Source organism: Heliconius melpomene, chromosome 11, assembly GCF_056956725.1.
Source record: "Heliconius melpomene rosina isolate 202511_hmr_F chromosome 11, ASM5695672v1, whole genome shotgun sequence".
Classification (NCBI taxonomy): domain Eukaryota; kingdom Metazoa; phylum Arthropoda; class Insecta; order Lepidoptera; family Nymphalidae; genus Heliconius; species Heliconius melpomene.
Genome location: NC_140399.1, coordinates 5,149,019 through 5,175,062, shown reverse-complemented (window position 1 = coordinate 5,175,062; position 26,044 = coordinate 5,149,019). Strand labels below are relative to the sequence as shown.

Sequence of the window (26,044 nt, the reverse complement as noted above, 5' to 3'; positions counted from 1 at the left end):
GCCACACGATGAAAAGTTTAGGATATCAGCTGTATCCCGCACACAGCAAGGTACGTAAAGGGAACCTAGTGTTAAGACACTCCGTTCCCCACTTTCCACCGATGTTTTCTGAGCATTGCGTGAGTGTGTTGAGTAGCGGAACCGAACGTTGGGCTTCTGTCTTTGTGCCAGTAGGAAATAAAAAAATAATAAATAATAATTCTTTCATAAATAGGAATCGAACCCAGAACTATCGAGTTATAGTCACAGATTGAGCTCCTTCGCCAGGACAGCCTTAATTTACCTTTATTTTTATCAATATTTTTTTCTGTTATATATGAACATCATAATTAAGTTAATTGGCAATATTAATAGATGGCTAATCTACATTTACTATGTATAAAGAAACATACCTACTTGCCTATTAGCAAATAATGTAAATTGTAATTACATACATTCAATACCAATTATACATATGTAAGTATAGGTACTTGGTGTGCCCTAGCCAGGAGGCGCGTGCGCCGGCGGGAGGCCGAGGAGACCACCGCAGAGATCAATGATCCTCCAACTCCACATTGACTTTGCGCAGCTGCTCAATGAACGCCTAACAAGGAAATTCAATGCAAAAACTGCGGACTGTAAGTATATACTTATATACCTTATATTAAGTATATGTTAAATTGCTTACAACGATTCGAATTCCTTAGAAAAATTAAAGGAATTTCAATGTATTTTATATCATAATCTACTTAGTAGGTCCATTCATTTATACTAATTGCTTTTTATTAGATACTAGCGGCCCGCTCGCGGTTTCACCCGCGTGAACTATGTTATTATTAATTTCTGTCTCCATGGCTACGTCCTAGTGTAATTTAGTAACGAATGACAAAGACAAATGTCATTAGTAACGAAGTTTCATACAAACTTTCAACCCCCAAAACAACCCCTTAGAAGTCGAATATTACAAATTCCCGTCTTAGCGAGCACCTACGTCCTATAAGTAACTCCTATACAAAATTTGAGATTCCTAGCACATGTAGTTTCTGAGATTTCGTGATGAGTGAGTGACCTTTCGATTTTATATATATAGATGTAGAGTAATTTATGAAGAGAAAATATGAAATTTGTGGTCGTCATGGCGCAATAGCACAAGCTTTACTGTAGACGCAACGGCTATGGGTTCGATACCCACGGTGAAATGAATCATTATTTACTAATGTTTTCAGTACTTAGCTATGGTAAACAAGGCAAAGCGCGGCGTTCAGTTCCGCCATTTAACACACTAGGCATTGAAAATTAGGCAGAAAGTATCTTAAAACTAGGTTCTCTCTGTCTGCTCGCGGGATACAGCATAAAGCTAAATAATCCACGAATTAAATATAATCTATTGACATTATTAAATATTGATGATACGACGACATTGAAGTATAGTTTGTTTTTATAATTATTAAATTCCTTAATCCGTTTTAAGTTTAAGTCAAATTAGATCAGATATACCTATAACTCTTAACTCTTGGTTGTTCTCGCCATCCCTTCTATGAAAGAAAAAGCACCAGCTGCTTTTTGCGTGTTTCTGGATGCAACGTTAAGCAATGGCTTAACTGGATGGATGGCTTAAATAGATTTATACTAGTAATTAAAATTGTATATTGAATATATAATAAGTATTACATATAAAGTTATTTTTGAATCATTAAACATCGAAATTTTAAAAATAAATACATATTTTTTACGACATGATTCTTAAACTCACAACCACGCTTTGTCACCATGGTCAGGCATAATATATACAACGAAGGCGATGTGTGTATGTATGTATTATAAATTTGGAAAGTCATTTCATCACAATACCTAAGGCTAGAATGAAAATTATTATACTGGCATAAATTGGTAGAAAAAGATTAAAGTCTCTAAAAGCCACAAATAAGATATTCCTTTTCCATATTAGTTAATGCTTAAATAATAAATCGCGCTTCTTTCTGCTCACTGCTTACTTGTAACACAAAAATTATTGCCTCGTATCTTATATTTTTTCTCAGTATAAATATATTTACTTACCTTTATTTCGTGAAAGTTATTATCGAAATTCATAAAGTAAATTGTGGGTACACAAGGGTCGCGGGTTCATTGTTTCCAATGGTTTAACATTCATAAAAAAATAAACTTCATAAAAAGAAACACTTACAGCAGGGTGGACAGAGAGAACCTAGTGGTAAGACACTACGTTCCCCAGTCTATCGATCTTTTCGAGGCATTGCATGTTGGGTGGCGGAACTTGACGTCGAGCTTTTGCCTTAGTGCCACAGCTAAGAAATTAAAATACTCATAAATAATAATTCATTAGAACCATTTCGGAATAAGAACTGACTACCGTCGCGTACACATCCTTGTATCCCTCCGCCATGAGAGCCTCTTAACATTCATATACCTATGTGTTATAATGATGACAATGCTAGTTAATAACACTTTTACAAAACATGTACGGATACCAACGTGAGAGTAGTGACTCTACACTCGCTTTTATGTTTTTGCACTGTAAAATATCGTTCTCAAATATGGTTTTGAGAAGAGAGATAGGTAATGATGAAAGAGGGGTATGTCCTCTACAATAATCTAAAATAAATACTTTAATAATTGATTTTATATTTTAGTAGACGAATATATCGTAGATATTATGTTATTTAAATAAAACTTCAAATAATTGTAAAAAAAATCCAACAATTAAAAAAAAAGTCCAAGATAAACTAAAGATCATAAATACAACAGTACCACTTGTACATTAAACAAAACAAATAATAAATCACGCAAGAAAAATCATATTTCACCTCAAACAATGGGAAGTCGTTGACCAAAAGGGAACCTAACAAAAAAAAGGAATGTAAAATATTTATTCAATCACTAGAAATCCAACAAATCTGTCACTTACATGGACAAAAAGTAATGTATTTTACTTGTTTCCAACAATGTGCTTCAATACAAAGAGACCCAACGTCTTGTTTAGGAAACATTACTTATTTTACAAAAGTATAGTGAAAATTGAAGGCCACCGTGACGGGACTAAATTTTCAGAATAAAATTATAAATCACTATAATAATAGTGTTCGAATAAGTTGTAAATGTGACAGAGTGACCACTGTATTGCGTGCGCACATCCGCTCATGTATTTAGTGTCTAATTATTCTCTAAATATCTTTGTTGGCTACTATTCGATTTACCTACAATTTTTTCATAGGTGTATACTTAGATAAGTTAATTTCTCTATAGTGAATTCGGAAATGTAAGAAAGTAGTTCCTTTTTATAAAAATATGTTTTCTTACAGGCCAGTCGTGGCACACGGACACAAACGTGTGACTGTGAATACGAAAGGTTATGGGTTCGATTCCCACTCGAGGAAATGAAATATATCATATTTTAATTTCCTGGAGTATTCCAACCCTTTCACATGTAGCCTTTATAATCTGCATATTATATAAATATTCCATTGATAAATATATTTTAATAAAAATACTATTCATTATCTTCTTCTTCTATATAGGTATATAAAAGGACTTGTCCTCACTGACTGAGGTAAGACGCACGCACAGCCGTAACCGCTGTGCGTAGGAACGTGAAATTTGGACAAAAGTTTACTTTCGTAATCTGGACATCCACTAAGAAGGGATTTTGTAAATTTTTAACCCTAAAGGGGTGAAATAGGGGTTAAAAGTTTGTATGGAAAAAAATTAAAATCGGCACCGATTTTTATAAAATTTGAAATTTAGATTTTTAAAAGTATTTAATTGAACACGTGTTTCATCGTTTTCTAGAATTCACCCCCTAAGGGTGCAAATAAGGAGTTGAAAGTTTGTATGGAAAAATCTTTAAATCGCCACCGAATTTTATAAAATTTGAAATTTAGACTTCAAAATATTTTATTGAACACATGTTTCATGGGTTATTAGAATTCACCCTTAAATACGCAAGCGAAGCTGCGCGCGTCCGCTAGTTTTATATAAACCTACATTAAATATATTTACAATGAAACAACTTTACTATTCTAACTTTATTTCCAATAGCCGCGAGTTGTAATTCAGTTCAAAATTTTTATACGTTTTCTAAATATCTATTTTTCTTTCCTAAGACTACATTTAAAAAAAAAAAAAACTATTATGAATTTGGTAAGCCATTGCTGTTAGGGAACATGTTTTAATAACATTTATTGTCTCAAATGTAACAAAACACTTTTATAAAAATTCAAATATAAATTTCACAGCTTTTATAAAGACATTTAAAACGTCATAAATTAGAAACAGGTACTTTAAGGAAATATTGATTTATTGTGCTGGCAATTTAGAACAATAGAGTCTCAAATTGAAAGGCACTAATTAAAAAAAAGCTATTATATTTTTGTTTTGTATTGGTCTATTGTTTAAAGACATATTGGCTTATAAGAATGTGGTAGGAACATGTACTAATAATAATAATTATTATTCTGAACAATTTATTTGTTTGTACCATACAAAATATGAGTAAAAATTAAATATAATATACCTATGCTTGCAATATAAAAGTGAATTTGGCTTAATAATTAATATACGTATTTGAGGGCGTCGTGGCGCAGCGGCAAAACATAACGATTGTGGGTTCAATTATACATTATTTATTAATGTTTTCATTTGTTAGCTTTGCAACACACAATTTGAAAATTTGGCGGAGAGTAGGGACCAGAGCCAGACCAGACTACTAGCTATGAAACTGAACAAAATAGGTATTGAGGTACGCAAAGTAAAAATTATGGTCATGTGAGTATTTATATACACATAATTTTAAGCATTTGAAATATAAAATAAGTTATATTAGAATAAAATAATAATTATTTTAATATTAATTAAGGACAAATATATTTTAAAAAAACTAAAACTTTTAAAATGACAAATAGGCGGCGCGGGCGCATCGCGTCGCTCGGGCCCGGCCAACATCATAAATCAACTACATTGATTTTATCTCGTTTCTAATCGCAGCGATTAAACGACTTTAGAAGTAGTTCAGCCTGTATTTTATATGTTTATAACAAGATGTTTAGTTTTATAAAAGTAAAGGTTACCCATTCGTGATATTACATTGTAAAGTTTACGAGAAAAAATTAAAATACAGCAGATGTAGATAATTAAGTGGATTTTTAACGAATTTGCAGCTTACCTTTTACCTAATACTTGTAATTTAGGTAAGACAGGCATATTTGTTCAATATTTAATACCTAAATAATAATTAGATGGCTATATATTTCCATTAAATTGTATTGATGTGTCCCGCATCAGTACAATTAATTTAATTATCCATCCATACACTCTATCAACTAGCAATTAATAAAAATGATATCTTACATACGAGTACAACTATTAACGTCCAGCCGCGAGCGCCAGCAATAAACTGATCGAAATCATCTCACAAAGCTATAATAAATTAATTGTTTTATTATGTCACGAGGAGACGCGATAAAAACTCCACAAGTGACTGGAGAATTGAGACATCGACTATCTCTTTTTATGAAACACATGATAGTAACGTATAAGAGTCGTTAAAACTATCAAAAAATCAAAATGGCTGCGTCTCCCATTTTTCTAACCCCAGCCCCAGCGTGAGCCTTATGCTAATGAGACCCAAAAACAAACATTGTTACAAGGCAAATGTGTAACATACGATAAAAATAAATTAAATAATAAAGGGAATCGTTAAAATAGAAGAAATGTTCGTAATTTATCCACGAGTCACCTTTTAGGCATTCCGTGGATGCCTTCACGGCGGGGTCCCGCCCGCTCCAGTCGCGATCTCTAACCAAAAGGCGCCACAAAAAGACGTATTCAATAAGCCATTGGCCATTACGGATATAATCGATGAGATAAATTAATAATAATCAAATTTGGAGGATATTCGATGGTAATTTTTAGGCTTATCTACTGCGTAATGCATTTTCTACCTTCATACGAGTATGTATGCAGGTACCTATAAATACGCACATAACCATATATGTTAATTCTGTTTTTTTTTATGTTAAACAGCTTGAATTACATACGGTCTCTAATATAACGCTTCCTCTACTTTAATATGTATCTTATATAGTATACTTAATATCCAATAAACCCTTTAGAACTCTGGTGGTTAGGTATTATAATTTATGACATAGCTTTTCTAAATGCTACGTAAAATATACAACGTGAATTACGAATTTTTTAAACTCTACAATTGTATTATATATAACAGACATGGTTTTTTAAATACTGCCAAAGTGAATTTTCACCCTAAATAAAACGGGGGTGTGTCTATAGTTAGTCGAGGTTTATACCGAACCTTGCATTTATGTGAGTAATCAGAAAAACAGAGCCATAAATACTTTTAAAAGTAAAATTCATTATTAGAAATCAATATAATAATTATTATTATCAGCTTCACGCTGTATCCCGCACACAGCAGGGTAGGCAGAGGGAACCTTATGTTAAGAAACTCCGTTCCCCACTTTCTTCCGAATTCTGGGGCATTGCATGTTGAGTGGCAGAACTCAACGCCGCGCTTTTGCCTCGACACCAGAACGACGAAATGGAAATACAAATAGAAATAAATATTTTATCTCCTCGAGTGGGGATCGAACCCACATCCAGTCGGTATTAGTCACACTTTGTACCCCTGCGCCACGACTGGCCTCAAATCAATATAAAAAACTTATATAAAAAGTTTATAAATATTCTTTTACTTCGGATATTGCATACCTACTTTTTTACAATCAATTTTTACTCTTTTCGTGTATCGTTTGAGTTTGTAATTAATCTTTTCTTTATATCATCTAGAAAAGCATTGAATCGATGTTCTTTTTTTTCTTTATTGGTTGATCACATTTTCTATTTTTGTACAATGCCAAATTTATCTTTTACTTAGCGCAGTGTATAGTATATTAAGTAAAAAATATATCTATGGATTTATAAATGTAAATAGGTATTATTGAACGATGTCTATAGAACTTATTAGTTAAAAATAATTATGATTTAATTTTATCGATTGGATCTATAATGAAATGACTTTTCTAATATTTTTTTCAATTTTAATAAGGGAGAAGTGATAAGGAACTAATATAGTAATCAAAAATAAACATTGTTTAATAAAATCAGGAACATTGTAAAAATCTAATTGGAAATATAAAAATGTTCATACGCATTTTAATACTATAAAAATAAACTACTATAATAAATTATAGAGCAGGTATTACGCACATTTTACATTAAAATGCAAAGTTCTGTCATCGGTCAGATTATCTGAACGAAAGAACGTTATCTATATATATATATATATATGAAATCGAAAGGTCACTCACTCATCACGAAATCTCAGAAACTACAGGTGCTAGGAATCTCAAATTTTGCATAGGAGTTATTTATAGGACGTAGGTGCTCGCTAAGACGGGAATTTGCAATATTCGACTTCTAAGGGGTTGTTTTTGGGGTCGAAAGTTTGTATGAAACTTCGTTACTACAAATGCTAGGAGTCTCAAATTTTGCATAGACGTCACTAGGACGTAGTCATGGAGACAGAAATTAATAATGACATAGTTCACGCGGGTGTAACCGCGAGCGGGCCGCTAGTTTATTATAAAAAAATAAATTGACCACAAACTGTCAATTTAGTTCATTTTTAGACCAAGACCAATCATTAGTAAGTCAGTGATTAAATATAGCGTTAATAATATACAGTTTAACATAACACGACAGCTTAACTGTATTTAAAGTTCTTATAAGATATTAAGTTTTCACAAACTTAGGGCTTAGAGATCAAATAAATAAAACAAACATTTATTGTTTCATCAATTTTATTGGTAAATTCACATTCAAATAATAGACCACGATGTTGACAGATGTTACAATTACGGTAATCTACGACAAATTTTAGTATAAACTATGATACTGTATCGGTAATCTCGACCATATCTACTGCGTTAAATAGCTACATCGACATTAGGGTGCGTAAATGCTTCAAAACTTTATATCGGTAGTGGTGAGTCAGCGACGAGACAGACAGACAGACAGTCGGAAAAATAGAAAAAATCGTAATACATTCGAACAAATTCACGATACAGATTGAACATCAAAAATATTTCTATATTAATCAACTACTCACATCATATCGAAAAATGATAACGACCGAGAGCCACGCGGGGGGCGCCCCTCTCGTCAGCATATCGCAATTGTAATATATAATAATTAATGATTCAAGAGAGATTCAGCGGTCGCACCGCGCTGTGGCACAAGGGGACGGCGTTGGGCCAGAGTGAGAGTAGTATCATTGTATTTCATAAACGGTAATTCGATAATTTGGAAAACTTGTGACATGTTGTATGTAGCTCTGGCCGTGTGCCGCGCGGGGGGCGGGCAGTGCGTCGCGCTTACGAGCCCCACCAGTCGGGACCGCCGCTGTTGCCGCCGCCGCCACCGCCACCGCCGTACGAGCCGCCGTAGTTGCCGCCATACGAGCCGCCGCCGTAACCGAATCCTGCATCAAATAAATGTAATATAATTACTTCATCTGTGTCAATTAAACAAAATCCAAATATCGAAACAATGTAAAAATACAAAAATAGTCATTACTAATTCTAATCTATATATATAAAAGGACTTGTCCTCACTGACTGAGGTAAGACGCACGCACAGCCGTAACCGCTGATAGAAACGTGAAATTTGGACAGATGTTTACTTTCGTAATCTGGACATCCACTAAGAAGGGATTTTGAAAAATTTTAACCCTAAAAGGTAGAAATAGGGGTTGAAAGTTTGTATGGAAAAAAAATTAAATCGGCACCGATTTTTATAAAACTTGAAATTTAGATTTTTAAAAGCATTTAATTGAATACGTGTTTCATCGTTTTCTAAAATTCTTTCCCTAAGGGTGCAAATAAGGGGTTGAAAGTTTGTATGGAAACATCTTTAAAACGCCACCGATTATAATAAAATTTTAAATTTTGACTCTTAAAAATATTTAATTGAACATGTGTTTCATGGTTTTTTAGAATTCACCCCCTAAATACGCAAGCGAAGCTGCGCGCGTCCGCTAATCACTGTATAAAACTAAATATTAAAATTAATGCTATTTTTTTATTGCTAACTTTTATTTTGACATGAACAAAATTTTGATTAATAATAAAAATCAGTTTTACAAATACTAGAGTGCTTCCAAGCTCCATTCATCAACCTTTGGCCTTTGCCATTTTTACATACTTAAACGAAACTACTTTAAACAATAACATTTGATGCAAAAGTGATGTAAAAGATGTAGTGGACACCTCCATTGACATTTGAATACGCAATATCAATAATACCATACGAGACCATATCGTTTGACTCTCTGTCCTCTCTAACTACCCGGCCAGATATAAAGCTAGTTTACCTCACTTACATATTAGCATGGCAAGCAGAGTGAACCTAGTGTTCAGACACCATTCCTTAGTTTCTGCTGTATTTTCAAGACATATCATCTCTTATTCGTGTTGATTGGTGGAACTAAAAGCTTTATATTGTAACCAGAGCGATGATATCAATTACTAAATTAAAATTTAGATAAAAATTATAATAACTTACCAGAACCAATAGCAGAGGGTCCAGCAGAGCGCGGCGCCTGTCTGGGCTGAGTACGGAAATCTTTCGCTCCGAAGCCACCGCTGGAGCCGAAGCGGCCGCCGCTCGACCGGCTGCCGGCGCGCCGCCCGCCGCCGCCCGAGCGACCGTCCACTGCGGCACTCGTTAGCCAACTGTGGGGGAGAATGTTAAATTATTTATTGAATTTATATATTATATAATAGTAGAAGAACAATAATAACATTTATAAAGTTTATTTTTTTCTTACATTTACATTTATTATATATGTTCATTATTATATGAACTGCCATGAGCAACCCCATAGGAATGGGGGGAGGAATACACACTCCATGCCCACCTCAGAACTTTTAAAAACAGAAAAGTAAAACCATTAGGTTTTACCATACACAAAAGATCAGCTGGCCAACAAGGCCCCTAAAAAATTTCTCTAAATACGCCTATGACTACAAACCGATTATATAGACAGACATAATAGTCAGTGCATTCTATTTAATAAAAATGAAAATTTAATATTTAAAAAGAAAACATTGCTTTGTTGAGCGTCTATAAAGATATAACATTAGATATTGTTGATCTAAAACCTGTGTTTTAGTATCTAGTTTAAGTATCTGTATACTTGTTCATATATCTTTGAATGTATGACATTCGATATCTGTTTATCTAAATAGGTCCAACTAACTGTACTCACTTGGGCACATCCTGCTTCGCCTCCACCAGCAACTCGACGAGGTCGCGCGCGAGGCTGCGGTTGGAGTCGTTGAAGAAGGAGGTGGCGACACCCAGGTTGCCCATGCGGCCTGTACGACCGATGCGATGCACATACTCCTCCACGTCAGATGGGAGGTCGAAGTTGATCACGTGGCGCACGTGGGGTATGTCCAAGCCTGAATGTGTCAGATTTTAGATGTTAAAGTTGTAGCTGCTAAGATTTGATTTTAATTTTTTTGAAGTGTTGTGTGAAGAATACGCAAGTTTAGAAAACGTAACTTCAGGGCAACCACTACTCGTCGACCGTAATGTACATCTTTATAATTGTAAATGAATGTGTTTGTTAATTGAATTTTATAAAATCCAATTTTAACAAAAAAATTGCATGTTTGGTTAGTTTTAATTGGGTTTTATCTTATTTACACATTATATATATAGTTTCTACAAATGTGCACTATTAAAAAAGAAACGAAGGAGTCACCTACCTGCAATCCATTTTATATGAAGGCTTTATATGATCAGTGAATATTTTTTGATTAATAGATGTATAAATGACATGAAATATGACTTATAAAAAGTTAGATACAAGTTCACAAAATCATATGACAGATATGGATGGACAAAGGATATCTAGTTAGTGAGAAAGTGCAAGATGATTATAATTATGATCTTATGTTAATAACACTAATAGCACTAATAAAATAATATCAACAAAACTTATCTCTAGGCATTTATAATTTTTTTTTCTATGCCATGTGAAGTCAAAATATTTACTATTTTATTAGCAACAACTAGCGACCCTCTTGCGGCTTCGCCCGTTTTTACTACTGGATTATTAATATAATGTATGTTTGCAAAGCACTTAAGATAATGTGAAATTAATTAAACCCTAATGCAACCCGCATTTTCGTAGTTTCAATAAGGATTTTCCAATTGTTTTACATAGCAAGGATTTTTTAGTAGGTACCGTAATTTTAAATCTGTGCTACTAATCTTTTCAAGTACTTATTAAAATATATTTAAATGACTATTTTTAGATAGTTAAATGACTATTTTTAAACGGAAGAAATTATAAACAAAAACCTACCTACTTATAACTACTACAAAAAATATGAAACCAAATATATCGCGCTGAAATAATACATTCAACTCCGATTATACAATACGTGTAAACGCATCTAAATCTTCGTTGCTATAGACGCAGGCTTCGTTTAAAGTAGAAAATTAATAAGGTATTTTAAAGGATAAGGATTAATACCATTATAGAAAAATATGACTCACAATAAAAAATATATTGAAATTATTATTTTTAGACGGAAAAATGATCGCTACACGTTATTCTTAAAAGATACGAATATGCCGTCGCTGACTTTTTTGTAGATCTTATTAAGAGGAACAATACTCCAGTACATTTTTTTCATGTAGTACTTACCATTAAAGCAGCGCATGCGCGAAAGTGTCTCAACGGGTAGGACTTTGTACACATTTATCGTATTTATGTTAATTTACATAAGAATGTACAAATAATAAACTATATATAAACCTTCTATGAAAAATACTCGACCTAATGGTGAAAACCGCATCAAAATCCGTTGGGTGGTTTAGAAGAAGAAGAGTTAGAAAAAACAGACAGACACGAAAAGCGACTTTGTTTTATAAGATATAGGATAGGATAAGTACTTCAAATTAAATATGAAAATGCAATGATTTTTTATGTAACGCATAATTTTCTTCATATTTGAAAACAGTTCATAAAAACAAATGGAATTCCATATTAATTATTACAAAAATGAACTACTATTAACTACATAAATTACAATCTAAAACTAAATACAAGTAAATACAAAATGACCTCTAGCAGCAACAGCGGTGGCCACCAATATAGGAGTCTGTCCGGATCTGAAGCGGCGCAGAGCCTCCTCACGTTCACGCTGGCTGCGGTCGCCGTGGATCGACGTCACTGGGTAGCCATCAGCGTCTAGGAACTCTTCGAGCTGATCTGCACCTGGGGACAAAAATAAATTTAAATGATATATAAGGTTTATATGATTTTTATATTTGAAGTTGCAGTGGTGCAACAGTACAAACTGTAAACGCTCTGCTCATGAGCCTGATTCCAATTTGGAGATATTATTCCCATTTTATCTCACTGGTAGTGAAAGAAAAGCATTGAGATCTCTAACACGGAAACTCTCGAAAATTTTTCAAAAAGTGGAGAATGGAGTCTTAACATGAAGTTGCCCCTACATACATGAAGACATACATGTAGACATTAATTTAAAATGTGTAATAATTGTCGTTAAATTTATACTTCAAGGAAAAAAATGAGATTCATTTGCCAGAAAACTTATGGAGATGGAGTTGTATAAAATTTTGCATTATTTAACTTTAAGCGCAAAGTGCTAATGACATAACGTTTGTTTATGTAATGAATAAGAAATACTTTAAATAATCTAATAAAATAATAACATTACAGATTTTTCTATCGGCAAAACTAAGTATACTTAATCTATTAACTACAGTTAAATTTTATTTACCTTTTTTCGTTTCAACAAAGACGAGGGTAAGCTGGTCTTCTTCAGGTCGCGAGCGTTGCAATAAGTTAGATGCGTTCAATAGATCCAATAAAAAGGATCGCTTATCTGGTTCCTCTACCCACACCACCTATGGAAAATTTTACCTATTAAAATTTGTATTTAATACTACGATCGTCATATAAATAGTCCAGAATTTTTTTTCTTATCAGTCTATTTATTTACTCAAAACTATTAACTAAAAAACTAACTACCGAATAAATAACTACTAACTAAAATTAAAAAACTATTATCAACATAACATAATATATCTTACTTTTTGTGTAATATTTTCAGACGTAGATCCAACACGACCCACAGCGAGGAACACATAATTGTGGAGAAAGTCCTGAGCCAAGGCCTGTATCTGCTTGGGAAAGGTGGCGGAGAACATAAGTGTTTGGCGGTCGCCGGTCTTGGGCATAGTATGGCAGTCCACTATCTTGCGGATCTGGGGTTCGAAACCCATGTCCAACATCCGATCGGCCTCGTCGAGGACGAGATGGCGGCAGTGGTCGAGGGCAACGCGGCCTCTGATCAGCATGTCGACGAGGCGGCCGGGCGTCGCCACGAGCAGGTGGCAGCCGCGCTCCAGCTCGCGGAACTGGTCGAGGATCGGGGAACCACCGTATCTATATGTTTATAGATAAAATTAATCATTAATTATGGATATTTAGGATTTATTTCATATATAATATTAAACTTTAAATAACTTGAGTAAATCTTTTATATCATATGTAACAGATCTATAAAATTGAGGCCAGTGACCTAGTGAAACGGTATTTGATTGCCAACGCGAAGGTTGCGGTTTTAATTATTATTTTCTTCTTCTGGAAAGAAGATATCCTAACGCAATGTCTCGAAATTTAAAAGTGAGCGAAAAGTAGAGAATGGAGTGTCTTGTGACATTGGATTGTCTTGATGACATTAGATTGGATTGAATGACATTGGATTTCCTAGGAAAAAATGTATCAGATAAAAAAAAACTCAAGCATTTTCGTATCAAATGTGGAATCAGGTTATCTTAGAAATCATGTCCATCCATACACATAGTTGGCAAATGCCAAATCAATTTTCAAGAAAATTTGTATGTATATAATAATAAACTGTAGTACTCACACAACACAAGGCCGGACACGAGAACGGTACGCAAACTTCCTGGCCTCGTCGTATATCTGTGTGGCGAGCTCACGCGTTGGCGCGAGCACCAACCCTAGGGGATACTGTTTGCTGCGTTTTGGTTGTCTGGAGGATAGAAAACAAGTTTTATAACGTCCATTAACCTTAGTAGGTTTGTAAATATAAAAGCATAATAAGTAAAATATCTTTGTCCTAATAAGTAACAATTAGTAAAAAGAGTGTTCTCAAGTAACTAATTTTATTTCATTACATTTTTTAATTCTAAAAAAATCAAAACATTCGACAACTAAAACTAGTGAAATATCAAAGCAAAGTATAAAAACGTTACTTCACAATAAAAGACCAAGAATATTAAATGCAAAATTTCTATATAAAAATAAAAATATTTTTTGCAACCAATAAGTGAACCTCAGGGAAGTTAGATTTCCAGAACTTTTGTGCATTGTTCACTCCAGAAGAAAATAACAAAAAGTACGAGAACGTAACTTCAGGGTGACCACAGCTCACACACCATACTATTTTTTTTTTTTTTTTGCTTTTTTTTTTTTTTCGTGGGTAGGAGTGAAACTAATAACAACTGTTCATAACAGCTGCTTTGTTAAATTCAATAAAAACATAATAATTAGTGTGTTTTTACAAAGATGTGCTAATGTGATTAACATTACCCACCAGCAAGAAGAATCCTACATAAATTCACTTTTTTACTTTCACTTTGCATTTTTTCGAAAATATGGAGTCAATCAAGGAGTCAATGACTGCATTAACTGATTTATTCACAACAAAAATGAGTGAATTTCAACGGGACTTGCACAAGACAGCTTCACCAGTCTCAACATCTTCATTAGCAGCTGAATTCCAACAATTTAAAGGTCTCATACTTTCCCTCTTGAACACTTTGCAGCGACAAGTGGAATTTCTTGCTACTGAAGTAGATAGGCAGGAGATGAAAAGAAGGCATAAGGTTATTTTATTTCACGGTGTGTCTGAACAAAGATCCGAAGATATAAAAACATCTATTACTGGGTTGATAGGTAAGCATTTGATGTTGCCTAATTTTTCCTCTTCCAGTATAAAATCTTCATATCGTTTGGGTAAATATGCTGAAAAACCAAGGCCTATAGTAGTAAAATTTGCTGATGTATCGACACGGGACATGGTTTGGTTTGCCAAAGGTAAATTAAAAGGCACCGGTATCACTCAATCCGAGTATCTCACTAAAGAACGCCATAAAGCATTCCTAGAGGCAAGACAGCGATTCGGGGTTAATAAGTGTTGGTCGAGAAGAGGCTGGATCCATATCATAGCGCCGGACGGGTCCCAACACCAAGTTGAAACCAAAGCCGAGGTTGTTGCAATTTCATGTTCCAATAATAAGTCTCCTGTTGTGCAAAACACCATTGCTAAAACATCAGACAAAATTTTGGCTCCCCGAGTCAAACGAGTGGTAAAAAAATAGTTTTTGTTTATGTATTTTTCTCTTATTATTTCTATATTACTTTTGTTGATTTTATTGTAACCATAGTTCTATTTATCATTTAATGCCAGTTTACCCTCATATTATTGTATTCTGTTTTGTTGATTCAATTTATGGAAATATTATTTTATTTTTAAGATAGTTAACTTTTATTGAATTCTTTAATAAACCAAAGACTAAAATAATCATGTCAGGACTTTACAGAAATAATTAATTTGAAAAATTTAAGATATTAAACTAATATGTTATGCCATCAGCATAAATTTACTAAAATATAAATCAACAAAATTTCACAAACATTTAGTAGAAATTCACTATTCTCTTACTGTCAAAATAGTTTAATAATCATTTCTTAGACATAAAATAATTGATTTTGTTATTTAGAATAGTACCCAAATATGTGTTAGATACAGGAACTGTCTCCTATCTATAGACTGATTGTAATCATATGCAGATGTAATATGTGAGTGATTTCTTTTCCATTTTAAAATTAATTAGTGAATATTGATGTTTTAAGGTAGAAATTTAGTTTTTTAATGTAATCATGCAAAAAGTAAAATGATTATTTTGACTTGAAAATTTTCAGTTTAAGTATATCATTGATAATAGTGTATTGATGTCTGTATATACTTTATGTAGATAGTATAAAATTGTAATAAAAGAACCACTAAGTATAGCCCTTAGGAGCCTTTCATATAATTAATCAAAAATTTCAAGCTTTAGGTTTAACTCATTTTGTGCTTAAAATTATTTTGTTTGGTATATTATAGGACATCATTGCCCATGTAAGTTTCTAATTATTAAAAAAGTAATAACTTTTTCAATGGAAAACTTTAAAAATATTTTACTTTTGTGCTTTTTCTAAAATTGTTGCTTTTGTGACTGAGTTTTGTTTTGTAAATATCTGTCAAATAACATTGTTCGAAGCACAGTTAACTTATGATAAGCGCTTAGTTCGGATTCTTGTACTGTACATAAATTGAATCATTACTGCAACAACAACAATGCAGTTCATTGATTTTTTTTTTTTTTCTCCTTTATTGTTTTTTACTATTTTAAAGTGAGATTTTTTTTTTTTTTTGAATTTATTTTTTTGTTCTTTTTGATGTCTTTCTTGCAACTGGCGGGAATGTTGTTGTATAAAACCTTGATTTTATTATTATTATTTCATATATATTTATATTTTTATATTATACTGCTATTTTTTTTTATATTTATTTATTAATATTTATACAAATTTATTTTTCTGTATCTTATATATAAATAATGGCTTCGAACGATACTAGTAATAATTCCTTCCTATCTTTATCTTCTATTTCCGAAGGCAGCGACAGCAACGGCAGTATCCCTAGCATCCCATCACTAAATGAAAATCTTAATTCATTCTTCTCGGACGTCCCGAAAAACTTTAATATTATCCATATAAACGCTCAGAGTATTCCAGCACACTATCCTGATTTATTGTCATCTTTCGATAGTAAAGACATACATGCCATCTTAATATCAGAATCATGGCTTAAACCATGCTTACAGTCAACCTCCTACTCACTGCCGGGATTTCAATTGATTAGAAATGATCGTACTGGACGGGTTGGTGGGGGTGTTGCAATTTATTTGCGTGCCCATATTCCTTTTTCAATTGTAAGTACATCACTACCACAGGACAACGCATATGCGGAACATTTATTTATCGAAGTGATATTAAATCATACCAAACTACTTCTTGGGGTTTTTTACAGTCCTAACCTTACAGTTGACTATTTCTCGTCATTTGAAATCCTGGTCGATCAATTTATGCCCTCTTATGAGCATACTTTGATAATGGGAGACTTTAACACTTGTCTTTTTAAAAACGATAGTCGAGCGTCTCGTTTACAAAGTTTAGTAAATTCAACTAATTTAAACATTTTACCTCTAGCACCAACTCATCACTTTCCACATTCTAATCCTTCTCTTCTTGATTTAATTTTAGTATCTTCCATTGACCATGTCGCGAGGCATGGCCAATGTCCTGCGCTAGCATTCTCCTATCATGATCTTCTTTACGTATCTTACAAAGTTAGACCTCCTAAAGCAAAATCAAGAATTCTTCTGCAGCGCAATTTTGGAGGTATGGATTCGGAGCGGTTAACTGAAGATGCCAGTAAAATTGACTGGACTGTCATTGATAATGCTCGAACAGTAGATGAACAAATTACTATTTTTAATTCTTTTTTAATAACTCTTTATGATACTCATGCACCAGTCCGACCGGTTAGAATTAAACATCTTCCTGCACCATGGCTTACTGCGGACATAAAGAAACTGCAGGAAAAAAAACATACCGCTAAGAGTAAATATATTTCTGACGGAAGTGAGGCAAATAGAAATAAATATGTGAGAGCTCGTAATCGCTGCAACAGGGTTTGTAGAGATAGTCAACGACGCCATATCTATAAATCAGTAATCGAAGAAGATGATCCAGCTAAAGTCTGGAAATTTCTTAAATCCCTTGGAGTCGGTAAAACAAAACATACAGTTAATCCAACAAATTTAGATTTAAATTCTCTTAATCAACATTTCACTTCTTCTAGTACAATCGATAGTACGAATAAATTGAAAACATTAATTGATCTTTCCTCTTTACCCGCTCCACAGACTCCTCCTTTTAAATTTAGTCAATTCACTGTATGTGATGTTAAGAGAAATATTATCGCTATTAAGTCGGGTGCAGTCGGCGCTGACTGCATTAGTCGTAAAATGATCATTCCTATAATAGATCTATTAGCACCTGTAATTACATCCATTTTAAATCGTTCCATTCTCCACGGTGATTTCCCTTCCATTTGGAAAGATGCCCAAATTCTCCCATTACCAAAAAAATCTAATCCGTCTTCCTTTTCCGATTATCGTCCGATTTCTATCCTTCCATTGTTATCTAAAGTGCTAGAACGCCTTGTACATAAACAACTAAGCACATTCCTTTCAAAACACAATTTCCTAAACTCCTTACAGTCCGGCTTTCGCCATGGTCATAGTACGACTACTGCTCTAGTCAAGATCACCGATGACATCAGACATGGCATGGATGATCGGAAGATAACGGTGCTGACATTATTAGATTTTAGTAATGCCTTCGGCACTGTTGATTTTGACATTTTACTTGCATCACTGACTTCTCTTAACATATCTCCTGAGGTAATTGATTGGTTTCGTTCTTACTTGTGCGGACGCCGACAGCGCATTCGAATAGATGATTCATATTCTGAATGGTCTTTCACTAGTGCTGGCGTCCCACAAGGTGGCGTGTTGTCCCCTCTCCTTTTTTCAATTTTTATTAATACCATCTGTCTTAAAATTTCTTCTCTCTACCACCTGTATGCAGACGACTTACAAATCTACTCACAAGGTACTCTCACTGAGCTACCCAATACCATCCAGAACATTAATAACGATCTTGAGCAAATTTCAGTTTGGAGCAAACATTTTGGACTTACTATAAATCCTTTAAAGAGTCAAGCAATTGTTATCGGTAGTCCTAGAATACTGTCGAAAATTGACTTAGCACATATGCCCACTATAATGATCGATGGAACTTCCATTCCATTTAGGGAATCTGTTAGGAATTTGGGTGTAGTTATTGATAAGCATTTGTCTTGGGAACCCCAAATAGGAGAGATAAGTAAAAAGATTTATGCTGCTTCTGCATCTCTGCGTAGGCTGCGCAATTTCCTACCAATACCTACCAAAATTGCGCTGGCAAACTCACTCCTATTACCAATTCTCGATTATGCTGATATTTGTTATCTCGACATTAAAGAGGAGCAACTGAATAAACTTGAGCGACTTCAAAACCTTTGCATTAGGTTCATATTTGGTATACGTAAATATGATCATATTTCTGAATTTCGTGATAAGCTCAAGTGGCTCCCTATCCGCCTTCGCAGGAATACTCATATACTTCATCTTCTCTATTCCGTGCTGTTTAATCCTTCTACTCCTCCTTATCTGAAGAAACAATTCAGGTTTCTACATGATGTTCACTCACTTTCCCTACGTTCCCAGAAAAATCTATTACTTGAAATTCCTCCTCACTCTTCTTCTTTTCTGACTAACTCCTTCACTATTAAAGCTGCCCGACTATGGAATTCCTTACCAATTGAGGTCAGGCATGCCAAAACCTTACAAAAATTTAAAACTTCACTTAAAAACCACTATATGAATATTTAATTTAGCCTTTGTTTTATACTTTTACTTTTCAAAATACTTTTTAGAAATGTATAAATATTATATCTATGATTTGTATGTATATATATATATATATGTTATTTATTGTTTATTATTATATTTATTTATATAAATATTTATTTGTAGTATATATATACATATATATGTATATGTATTTTATTTTTATTTCTACTATTAAACAATGTCCTGCAATTTAATGCACCACCCACCATCTTTTTTATACAACTCCAACGACCGAAGGTTGCCTGGAAGAGATCGCTTTAAGCGATAAGGCCGCCTTATTGTACATGTTGTCTCAATGTATTTTGTATATAATTTTTGTAAATTTTTTATGTGCAATAAAGTATATTGTATTGTATTGTATTGTATATATATATCACTCAAGACCTCACCCCGCGTGTTTAACAGGCCCCGCCTCGTATATTTGGTTGAGTATGGGCACGAGGAAGGCGGCGGTCTTGCCGGAGCCGGTCTGCGCGCAAGCCATCACGTCGCGCTGGCCCAGCACTATGGGGATCGCGTACTTCTGCACCGGCGTCGGCTTGTCGTAGCGTGCTAGCGCTATGTTCGAGCGCATTATTTCCGTCAGGTTAACGTCCTCAAACTGTATATTAAAAGTTGAAAAGTAAATCTAAAAGAACTATATCTTAAGGTTATCAATTCAACTGTTTTGTGAATTGATAACTTTTTGTGTTTGTTACCTCTGAACCTTTGACTAGGAGAACAGATTTTGATGATGACTATGGTATCCATAAGAAAATCACATAAGTCTTAAATTTTCTTACGGTGTATGCGCGACAAATGGATGAATAGCTGAATATCACGCCAACTGCTTCGATTATTCTTTTTTTTATTGGAAAGGATACACTTCAATTATAGTTTGGTGAAAGTTTAGTTAGATTCTAATTAAGGGATCCAGTGGAAATCAGTTTCTTTTTTGTTAAAAATTGTAATTATTAATATTGTTTGACTCAATACTAAATTAGCAGCAGGCAATAAAAAAGTGATAAACCTACAATAATAACAAAAACATACACTTGTAATGAAGTCCGGAACGTTGTCGCCGCTGGCCTCAACCGGTATATCCTCGTATTTGGAGAAGTTGATGCCTGTGTTGCCAGTGCCAAACAGCTCCAGCTCCTGCCGCTCGTCGCGAGGTAGCGGGACTGTCCAGTCGTTCTGAGAATTTATTTTATTGGTTAATATATGTAACATTTGAGTGTAGTAATAATCAATTTCGAAGAGCATTTGTAATTAACAAATATAAAGGGTCTTTACTTTAGATAGATATTGCATTCATGTCCATGACAAAGATATCGTTCACCAAGTATAGTAATTAAATACCTCGTCCCTGCGAGACGAGCTGCGCCGCACATCGTCGGAGGGCCAACGGGATCTCTCCGGGCGGGGCTCCGGCTCCTTCCAGCGGTCGTTGCGCGGCTGCGGCGGCTCGTTGTAGTCCTCGTCGCGGCGTATGTCGCGAGAGGGTGCCGTGGCGCGAGAGCCCCCACCACCGCCCCCACCACCGCCGCCGCCACCGGCGCTGCCGCCACTGGAGCCCCAGCGGTCGTTCTCTGACCACCGCTCGGAGTCGCCATTTTGATATCCTGAATCACGACCTGGAATGTGATGGTTATTATTTTAGTTTAGATTTTGTTGGGTTCATCGTCAAATCAGTAAAGGCCGTCGTGGAATAGCATGACTGTAAACGCAACAATTGTGGGTCTAATTACTACTACAGGGGAAATAATTATTGATAATTTTATTTTTCTCACTATTATAACAATATTAAACAATATTAAGCGCCTTTACTACTTGCAAACTACTTTAGACGTAGGATTTTTTTTTCATTACACGATGTTTATCCATACTGTATTACGTGTGACTAAGTTACGAATAGATAGACCATTAAAGTAAACACCTACTACTACGAAAATACTGCTAAAGGTTTAACTTTGAACTTTTCCGCCAATACCTACAATTCGATTTCGTGAATGAGGCGTGTGCGGCGGTGTTCTTAACAAATGACGTTTTATTTTATAACGATAATTTTATTAATTATTTTTAACCGACTTTTGTAAGAAAACGAGATTATCAATTCGGCTGTATATTTTCTTTTGTTTAAAAAAACTTTTATTTTTTTTTTTAAATCTCTTTTGTTTTAATTGTATTAAACTTTTATTGAGTAGTTAAAATAGTGGTTTCATTTAAAGTGGAGATGCAAAAAATACTCTGTATATACTTTTTATAATTCATAATTTAAATAATCATTTTCAAGATAACTAAATAATAATAATGCATTCTCAATTAACATTTAATGTGGGGACACTAACATAGTTTCCAGTTACAAAGTGTAATCGAGACGTGTGTTGAATAATAATATGATATTGCTTTACTGCACAAGATAATGATAACATAAACATAGACATATTGACATATAGCAACTATGTGAGGAAACTCATATAAATGCGATAAAATCTTTGTCTGTTAAGTCTTCTAATACAAACAATTGAAGAAACAAAATAGCTTACAAAACTATTTTAAAATAGGTACATTTAATACTTAAATGTTTTAAAATAGATATTTGCTTAAAAGCATGTGAAACAAGTATCAATTATTAATTAGTTTATAATAAAATAAGTAAATACTGCAGCGGACTAGTATACAAAGCGGAATTCGCACTTTATCTTGTTACCAGAGAGAGAAAATTAAAAAAAAATCGTTCCGCCAAATGGGAATCGAACCCACAACCGTCGCATTCTATTTTGTATAATGAAAAAAATAAAAGGCCTTAAAGACTCACCGCGGTCCCTGCGCGGGTATCGCGAGTCGTAGCCGCGATCGTTGTCACGGTCGCGGTCACGGTCGCGGTCGTCGCGCCGACCACCACGGTCGTAGCTCCTAGAGTTGCCTCCGTATGATGAACGGTTGTCCCTCGCGTCGCTGGGGCGAGAATCTAAGCTGGATCGCTTAGGTTCTTCTCCTGGACAACATTCATCAATACATACATATTATTATTTTATTAACTTCCTTTGAATCCCGCATATACCTGGTATATAACCTCCTGTTAAGACAGATTTGCTCCCGAATACACCGTATATGTATTTCTTTAAAGCAAATTATATGAAGAACAACATATGAAAAGAACCAATTAATTTGAAATATACAATTAAAAGAAACAAAAAGGAAATATTATATCCATCCTGGTAGGAATAACCTTCAAGTAAAACTATATATCAGTTTACTACTTTCACTTTGCCCACTCCGCATTATCTATTTTGATAATTAACTTAAAAATTAGCCAAGACCTAGGCCACCATGCTTCATAAGCCATGGATAAAAGATGCACAAACACAATTTTATTAATAAATACACTCAAATAATAACCATTTTGTAAATTGATGACTCAATTTTTTAATTTGCTTTGTTTTTAAATATATACATATATATGGAACAGAATGTAATTTCTCACCTTTTGCCTCCAACTGCCTACGCAGATGAGGAGGTATGTAGCGGCCAGTACTCTTAGGAGCCTGAGGCTGCAAGTCCAGACCAGCAAGCTGCAAATTAAAAAGGGATGTTTGTTTTACTGTTATTAAGACTTTAATTATAAAATTATTAAAATAATGTTTCTTAACTAAAAGTAAAAAACATTTTATACAAAAATAGACTATAGCCACTTATAATACTAATTTGTTTTACAAAGTATTATATAGTCAGTTGGATTACCAATAAAAAGCCGACAGTTGCTAATTTAATAAAGATATGATGACCACTTTAACCCAAGGAAACTATAAATAATTATTATTTACCTATAGTATTTATTATTTAGTTTTTCACTCCAAATTCCTACAATAATCTTTAGACTAAATTAACAATTTTACACATCAAAGTGATTACTTCAATTCAAAATTAATCTCTATACACCCCCAAATTTGGTTCCCTAAGCCTCCAATTCATACTTTAAAAATTCAAATACATATTTTAATTTTAACCGTATGTTATTGGTTAACAACATTATTTTTGAGGTTGTTGTGTGCAATTACAAATGAATGAAATGAAATATTTGATATTTTCATAGGCAATGAGGCAAAAGTGCTGTGCTGGATGTATCTTTAAATTAACAAATAAATCCTGCACACATCAGGGTAGGCAGAGGAAACCTAGTGTTAACACACTCTATTCCCCATATTTCACCAAATTTTGGAGGCATAGAGGCGAGGAGCAACTCAATGTCACATTTGACTCAACACCAGAGCGAAGAAATGGAAATACACATGTAAATAAATATTACATATTGTCGAGTGGGGATTGAACCCACAACCAGTCACAATTAGTGCTCCTGCGACAGGACTAGCCTCTTTGATGTATCTTTTCAACAATTCTTCTTATATGTATATCTTAAAAGTTTGAAGTTTACTTAAACGATTATTCTTTCTACGTATTCTTATTGTAAATATTTTATTTCATCTTGTAAATACGGGAACAATCACATAAACAGCATTACTGTAGTAAAAGTATAAAAAAAGGTATAAAGTAAAACTAATTTAAAATAAGTAAAATTAATAATTTGATAAAATGATGAATATGATGTATTAAATTGTGAATTTAGAGCACTGAGATAAAGCTCAGTGTAGAGTTCATCCATTTGTGTGTTCTCCATACAAGATGACATTGGCGAAGTTCTCAACTGGCATGTTCGAAGCATCATAAATTAAGAACTGAACTAAACTGAGTTCATCCATTCAACATACAAGTTCTCAAAAAATGGAATGTGTGAAACAATGTCTCAGGTTCAATATGCCCTGCTGTATGGGACAAAATATGACGGTGCTTTAAAAGGCTACTATTTCTTTTTGATTAAAATATAATTAATAAGCATTTCCTTTGAATATTATTATAACCTAAACATCTTGTAATGTATACTACAATAAGTTCTATAAATCACATGCTACATATTAAGTTTAAATCACTAACATTTCACATGGGTATAATGTGTCAATCAACTTGGTGTTTCATATTATGATTCATAATAATTATTTTATATGAATGGTTTGATAGTATTTATCTATTAGGTTTAAGGAAGTGATGTGTTACTGTATTATAATTTCACAATGTTTAATAATTATTGTTATTTAAAAGTCAGTGGGTTTTTTATTAGCAATATAGTTTAGATAAGGTGTTTTTTAAAGTCTAGTAATTGTGAATTATACCTAATACCTAAGCTACTTGTATGTCATTAAATTTATTTATTTATATTAAGCATTTTTATTATTAATGATTTGGTCTAATAATGTACAATATATAGTTAACGTCCTAAAATACTGTTGTTCGATTATAGTACTATAATTTTATAAATGTTGTTTAAATTTTAGAAAATATATTTTTCCGTAAGGGCAATGACCTACTTTAAAGACATTCATAAGAATTATAAAATAATATATAATAAGAATATTAATTTATATAGTTGACTCGTAAAATCAATCAGATACCTTAGAAGAGCCAAGTCGCCATGTTGGTTATGCCAAGACACGTAAAGCTAAATTTCAACGCTAGTAATTAAGTATTAGTCATAATGAATTACAAAGCTTTCTAAATGAATGTCATATTAAACTATTAAAATTACATTTGAATGATTTTTCATACATTATAGCAAAAATCAATACAAAGTGCATGTACATGAGGTACCGACCTGCTGCTCTAGACCTGTTCCATTTTGGTTGGTAACATTACTCATATTACTACCAAGCGGTACGTTTTTTTGGGAACTTTTCTCCAAAAATACTAAACAATCACAGTCTACAATGAATTTTGCACAAACACAAATTCACAAAATCACATGAAAAGCCTTCAATTTTTCTCCCTGGAATTACTTTTCATTCGCAATTTTTGTTCATCTTCACAGACCGTGACTTTGTCTTTGGTTATATCATTCATTCATTCATTCAACCCATACAAAAGCTATTATAATCTATAAATAAATATGACCTATATACTTGAAACTAAAAATTCAAAAATAAAATTGTTTTAATGATAAAATAAATATATCAATTTTTATTTAATATTTGTTAGTTTAAGCATGTATACTAATAACTAATTTATAAAAATGTATAGTTTTATAAAACGAATTTAATTTATTATGCCTGGCCAATAATGAGCAATAATATTGTCAATAAAGTACGTATTGTCAATAATATTGTGTGTGTCTGTGTGCGCGGCTGGTTGTCAAATTATTGTAGATTTTTGGAACTTCTGTTTATACCACGACAATATCGGGGCGAGGTAGGGTTATTGTCAATAATATTGTCATGTGCGGGTGTATGGCAAT

At 33.4% G+C, this 26,044-nt stretch overlaps 2 protein-coding genes across 2 annotated transcripts; one reads left to right on the top strand and one right to left on the bottom strand.

Annotated features, from left to right (window-relative positions):
- Positions 1-7,796: 7,796 nt before the first annotated feature.
- bel (ATP-dependent RNA helicase bel) lies at positions 7,797-25,626 on the bottom strand. Its single transcript, XM_085193732.1, has 13 exons — positions 25,409-25,626; positions 23,189-23,276; positions 22,520-22,699; positions 21,061-21,335; positions 20,752-20,895; positions 20,109-20,320; positions 13,995-14,120; positions 13,153-13,507; positions 12,840-12,966; positions 12,155-12,307; positions 10,283-10,478; positions 9,577-9,746; positions 7,797-8,494 (listed from the first exon to the last, which is right to left on the bottom strand). Exons 1-13 carry the CDS (start codon positions 25,451-25,453, stop codon positions 8,388-8,390), a joined length of 2,178 nt encoding a protein of 725 aa, XP_085049858.1. The 5' UTR covers positions 25,454-25,626; the 3' UTR covers positions 7,797-8,387.
- LOC146534527 (uncharacterized) lies at positions 14,746-15,471 on the top strand. Its single transcript, XM_085193734.1, has one exon. The coding sequence runs from the start codon at positions 14,746-14,748 to the stop codon at positions 15,469-15,471; it is 726 nt and encodes a 241-aa protein (XP_085049860.1).
- Positions 25,627-26,044: the final 418 nt, after the last annotated feature.

Excerpts from the sequence above, each read along its gene's own strand:
- LOC146534527 (XM_085193734.1), top strand. The coding sequence starts at position 14,746 with ATGGAGTCAATCAAGGAGTCAATGACTGCATTAACTGATTTATTCACA.
- bel (XM_085193732.1), bottom strand. The coding sequence starts at position 25,453 with ATGAGTAATGTTACCAACCAAAATGGAACAGGTCTAGAGCAGCAG. Across the intron at positions 21,336-22,519 it reads ATACCCGCGCAGGGACCGCG|GTCGTGATTCAGGATATCAA; the intron begins GTGAGTCTTTAA and ends ATCACATTCCAG. Across the intron at positions 12,967-13,152 it reads CTGAAAATATTACACAAAAA|GTGGTGTGGGTAGAGGAACC; the intron begins GTAAGATATATT and ends AATTTTCCATAG.